Source organism: Alosa pseudoharengus, unplaced genomic scaffold, assembly GCF_046254945.1.
Source record: "Alosa pseudoharengus isolate Yale_2024_CS ecotype anadromous, Long Island Sound unplaced genomic scaffold, YU_APseudo_1.1 YU_APseudo_1.1_scf_21, whole genome shotgun sequence".
Classification (NCBI taxonomy): domain Eukaryota; kingdom Metazoa; phylum Chordata; class Actinopteri; order Clupeiformes; family Clupeidae; genus Alosa; species Alosa pseudoharengus.
In genome coordinates this window covers 17,006,293-17,012,017 of record NW_027468674.1, presented here as the reverse complement: position 1 = coordinate 17,012,017, position 5,725 = coordinate 17,006,293, and the positions used below count along the sequence as shown (strand labels likewise).

At 44.2% G+C, this 5,725-nt stretch overlaps 1 protein-coding gene across 1 annotated transcript; it reads right to left on the bottom strand.

The window, feature by feature from the left end:
- Positions 1 to 288: 288 nt before the first annotated feature.
- muc13b (mucin 13b, cell surface associated) lies at positions 289 to 3,347 on the bottom strand. The gene is made up of 5 exons (XM_076298730.1): positions 3,253 to 3,347; positions 2,917 to 2,978; positions 1,539 to 1,672; positions 794 to 925; positions 289 to 314 (listed from the first exon to the last, which is right to left on the bottom strand). The coding sequence occupies exons 1-5, from the start codon at positions 3,307 to 3,309 to the stop codon at positions 289 to 291; spliced, it is 411 nt and encodes a 136-aa protein (XP_076154845.1). The 5' UTR covers positions 3,310 to 3,347.
- Positions 3,348 to 5,725: the final 2,378 nt, after the last annotated feature.

Below are 5,725 nucleotides of genomic sequence, written 5' to 3'. Positions count from 1 at the left end.
TGTGCATATGCATACAGACACACACACACACACGCACACACACACACCCACACAAACAGACACACACACCCATACAGACACACACACACACACGCACACACACACACCCACACAAACAGACACACACACCCACACAAACAGACACACACACCCACACACACAGAAACAGACACACACACACACACATAAAATGCACATACACACACAATCCTACACACTGTGACATTCAAAGGTTTACAGACCCATTGGAGCTGGGTATGGTTGGTTTTAACTTACTTTCTTGGCAGTTTACTCCAGAGTAGCCAAAGGAGCAGCTGCAAAACAATAACGCAACAGTACAGAAGTGTTGACACAAGGAACGAGAATATTTAAAAGAAAAGACACAGCACATCATAATATAGAAGTTTAGCAGTTACTTTGAAACTAGCGGAGAGTAAAATCTCAGGTCTCACCTAACACATTCATTGTTTTCGGCCTCAGATCCAGATGGACAGACTGCAGACAGAGATAAAGCAGATTTGTTTTCAGGAGAACCACATAATATGTAAAATCCCCTAAGCATTGACAATATTCTGGATTCTGCTAGTTGCTGCTAGTTGCACACCACCAAAAAGGCTTTCTGAACCACTTTTGTTTGTGTGTCTGCTTTGTGTTTAAAAGAACAAATGTTTTGCAAGCTACTTTCTGTCAAAGAAAATAATCTGTTCTGCCAAACATTTTATCTCCATTTTACATTACATGACCTAATACAACAACCGTATTAACTTTACATTAAATGCTATGCCACACACACCCACGCAGGAGCGGTCAGTGAAGTTGGTTTTCACGTAGCCCGACTTGCACTCGCAGTTCAGCTTTCCATCTTTTTCGGAGCAGGTGGTGGAGATGGGGTCACAGGCATCAGGTGCAGAGCACAGCTTAGTGTCTAGAGAAGAGAGAGAGAAAAAAACAAGAATTGCTTTCATGTAGGAACATGGTCTTGTTTAAAGCAGAAGACTTTTAGAAGGTAACTCTTTTCCAAAGTCATCCACTGTGAGACAAATACAGACGATTCATGTATTAGTTCAGCTTCCACATCCCAACATTCCTGATGTTAACACGCAGTAAAGGCCCAGGTACTCTGGTTTGCCATTGTGTATGTACTGTGCTATAGGCCTACAGATAAACTTACCTCACCTTGCCTTACATAAACTACTTTTGGTGACTGTGTATTGAAGTATGCATCAGTGGTGTATTCTTATTTTTGAAATCCAGTGTTTGTGGAATTTTGTGATTAAATTGCTTGGGTTAGTCAAGAGTTTGTCTTTGCCAGATACAGAAGCTACACTGCACCCTTTTAAGTGCCTTAAATCTATGTGGGTTATTATTTTAATTTAACAGTGATCATTATCACTTTAAATTTATACTTGTATTCTTAAAAAAGTAACTTGCTATCATTGTTGAGTCTTCCCCTAAGAGTCCCTCAATATTTAAGCATTTATAATACCTGAATATTTTGAGACTGCAAACCCGCACCCCCTTTGGTGAACACCACCTACCAGTCAGAGTCGCTCCCGCGAATAAACAGCCAGTACAGCTTGCAGCTGTGACGAACGCTTCATTAACAGCTGTAGCAGTGGTAGTGGATGTGGGACTGTAGATATTCTGCACATCAGCAATCACACTGCCCTTCCTGTAAGACCAAAAAGCAGCAGGTTAAGAGACAACTGAATTTCAATAATAACAATAATAATAAGCCCCGAGAGGCCGTAGGCTACAGTGATTTTAGAACAGCAGAAGGGGTGTTTTCAGGCACGACACGCAACTGATTTGATTCATGTCCTCCAGCTTTGCATCTCTGTTTTCCTCCATTATGTTCTGTATCATTTTTAAGAACAATTAAATCTACATTAAAACTCTTAAACAGTAAATTGTAATTGTAATTTTCTGAAATTGTATAGACCTACCAACTAATCGATTCGAGAAAGTAATCAACAGATTAATCAAATGATGATTGAAATAACTGTTAGTTGCAGGTCTACTTTGGTGCCATTTCAGTTTCAGCCAAAGATTCTAGAGCGCTACGCACGTAGCGCTCTAGAATCTTTGGTTTCAACCATTCTCTACCTCAGTGACCACACTGCCTTCTGTGTAAGGTCCAAAAGGCATCAAGTTAAGACAAACACCTACAGTAGATGACTTGAAGACCTTTGACCTGCGTATTTTTTGTTCTTGTCTGTATGTAACTGAGATGCACTACCAATTCACCAATTCACATTCAATTCACCAAATCAATTTGTTTAGGCGTGTAGCTGACGCTTTTATCCAGACGTACAGTACAAACACCCTGACTGTACTGGCTCTTCATAAAAATGCACTGATAATAATATATAATATAATGTCTTACCTCAAAAACATGACATTGTAAAATACAGGCTAATTTGATCACCAATGTGCTTGACTGACTGATGTGTTTATTGTGTGTTGGCTCTTGCTCATGTCTGTCATTTCATAGATATTTTGAGAGCAGCAATGTTAAATGTAAATGTAAATGAGGTTTCTAGGCCAAGCATACTGGCTTATACAAGGAATTTGGTCTCTGAATTTATTCCATCCGTGAATTAGTGAATGCACAGTAAGGTGAAGCACACACTATAACAGAGCAGTGAGCTGCCTTGCTACAGTGGCGCTCGGGGAGCAGTAAGGGGTTAAGTGCCTTGCTCAAGGGCACTTTAGCCATTCCTACTGGTCGGGGTTCAAACCGGCAACCCTTCAGTTACAAGGCCGAAGCCCTAACCAGTAGGCCACGGCTGCCCACAATGTTGAACAATTACTCCATGAGGATTAATAATAGCAACACATGTATATCAACTCAGTCAATTTATTGAACTGATTCTAATTGATAATAAATGATCATTAATAAATTAGATGGCCCACCTGAGGCTGAGAACAATGGAGGTGATGTATCCCTCTGTATTAGTGTTAAGCGTTGACTGGAGCTATGATTTTAAAGACAGATGAGGTTTAGTGACAGAGGGACCACATATAGGGCATAGGTCATACATGCATTATGTGATTTTTCTGTTTACTCCAACCAATATAAATGTTTAATCCATCATGCCATGGCCTTTGCCTTTATATTTCACCACAATTAATACCTTTCAGGGAAATATTTTAAAAATACATCAAAAGCACAAGTGTTGCTATCTTTATATTCTGAGGTTATAGAGGTTATAAATTATTCTCTTACATATCCAATACGGTTAGACTTACCTCAGCCACTATCTCACCAGAAGTCTTTTTGAATTCTTCAGAAGTCTTGTCTGCCATGGCTTGGGTAAAGTTTCGAATTACCCGTATCTCAGCAGGAAAGACATTTGCTGCAATAAGTGCAATTAAGGAGAACATTTTATTATTTTCATTTCTGAAAATGAACCAAAAATGTCTCAGTCTAATGATCATATAAAACGTAATATTAATACTTGTCTTAATTGCTACAGCAAATAATCTTTTATTGTAAATAGCCAAGAATTTTCTTGGCAAGGTTTGTTTGTACATTATTACATTAAAGGAGAATTCCGGTGTGATTTTGACCTAAAGTGTTTTGAAACATGATACCGAGTGTGAACGTATGTCTAATAGCCCATCTCGGCTTGTCCCCTGCACTCCGAAATCTGGCGCTAGTTAGCCGATGCTACCAACAAGGCGGTCAATGGTGGTGCCTCGGCATCGGCATAGCCATGCAAATAAATCACTGTTTTACACCATTTACAAGGCTCAATGTATCTCCACACTTCATTGGTAGACTTCAGAGGGCCCTGACATTTAAAACGAGACATTGAGAACTTTGAAAAAGCACTGGTAGTTTACTTACAAGACGATTTATACAGACAGTATTGTAGCGTCGGTGGATGTACATGTCTAACGTTGAATGAGTGTCTCCCAGAATGCAGTGCGAGTGAATGCTAGAATGTGTAATGTCGATTATAATAGTTGTAGTTGCGTGTACCATGTTGTGTATTTGTTAGCGTGTTAGTCTCTTTGGTTGTACCTCATGTGTTTATCCTCGTGTTGATGTGTGTGGTAAACCCTTATTGTGTGTTACATGTGCGGCTGAGACTACCCCTGTGTTGCCCTATGAAGTTATCCGTATGTCTGTGTCCGTATGAGTCTTCCTGTTCCAATAAATGGCCGTCCTGGCCAAAGGTGAATCTTGTCTGAGGGTGAGATTGCTACATTGGTGTCAGAAGTGGGATGGGCGCCTCCCGGGGTGCAAAGATCTACGCCAGATCAAGATGGAGAAGAAGGCCGAAGACCAGACCAACAAGATGGCGGCGAACCTCAACAGATGTTCTAATTGTCCTTTTAAGGACTAGCCAGCTCGCTGAGTTCGCCACTTCGGAGGATGGAGGACCTTCAGGCCCGGCGCGGAACCTGTGCAGGCGATCAGCGGGACCAGCCCTGTACAGCCGACGAGAGCTGCCAGCGCTGGAGGAAGCGGCCCCGGCTGATGTCGCGGAAGTGTCCGCGGCTGGTGAGGAGTTCCCGGCTCGACGCCGATGTCGATGCTGCAGTCATCCGAGGTTCTCATCCATAGAGAGAGCGAACTCTCTGACGACCTTGGAACACGACCACAGCGGCCGGGTTTACACCGCCAGCTACGGAAGAACTTCCAGAGAGTCAGCTGCCGGTCGAGAGTGTGATTGAGTCATAGCTGCTAGTTCGGGAGCTTGCGGTGCTCCAGCTAGTGACCAAGAGGGTAACGTCAACCTGTAGAGCCTTGGGAGCTATCGTTTTGTGGACTGTTTGAGATTTTAAGTGCGCACGTTCCGGTTGACGCAAATCTGCGCAATGTTTTCATGTTTTGTGTGAGTTTCTGTGTGTCCCGAGCCTGCTGAGAGGGTCGGGGTCTCCATTTCCCGCCACAGTGGAGCATCGTTGTGCTCGAGAGACAGCCGACAAAAGTTCTACAGGAGGGCAGCGCGAGGAGGGACCTCGACGTGGACTGCTGACCGCCTGGAGATCGGCACACTGTGGACAGGTGGCAACGGCCACGAGCTGTCACAGTAGCCAGAGGGGGCTACCGAACGTCCAGGGGTTCCAGCGTATCCGGGGGTTCGGCTTGCAGTGGGACTGTTTGCTGCTGTTTGAGGTAGCGCAGCTGCACGGCGGGAAACCGAGGGCCCAAGCGACACCACGACCCACGTCTGGCCGGTTCTGGTGCTTGTTCGGGGGAGAACTGACGTGACAGAGGCAGCCGAGAGCCCTTCCAGTCGGGATGGGTTATCGTGCAGCCGGAGGCTTTCCGGTCACTTGGACTAAGCACTGGGACTGACACCGACGCAGCCGCGAGCGGTGAGCTGAGCTGTCATTGCCGGGGATGACAATGGCTCGGGAGGGGGTTATGTAGCGTCGGTGGATGTACATGTCTGACGTTGAATGAGTGTCTCCCAGAATGCAGTGCGAGTGAATGCTAGAATGTGTAATGTCGATTATAATAGTTGTAGTTGCGTGTACCATGTTGTGTATTTGTTAGCGTGTTAGTCTCTTTGGTTGTACCTCATGTGTTTATCCTCGTGTTGATGTGTGTGGTAAACCCTTATTGTGTGTTACATGTGCGGCTGAGACTACCTCTGTGTTGCCCTATGAAGTTATCCGTATGTCTGTGTCCGTATGAGTCTTCCTGTTCCAATAAATGGCCGTCCTGGCCAAAGGTGAATCTTGTCACGAAGTTTAGCGTTTGCAG

Coding starts and splice junctions, on each gene's coding strand:
- muc13b (XM_076298730.1), bottom strand. CDS start 3,309: ATGGCAGACAAGACTTCTGAAGAATTCAAAAAGACTTCTGGTGAGATA. Junction 1,673..2,916: donor TCCATTGTTCTCAGCCTCAG/GTGGGCCATCTA, acceptor TTGGTCTTACAG/GAAGGGCAGTGTGATTGCTG. Junction 926..1,538: donor CGCGGGAGCGACTCTGACTG/GTAGGTGGTGTT, acceptor TCTCTTCTCTAG/ACACTAAGCTGTGCTCTGCA.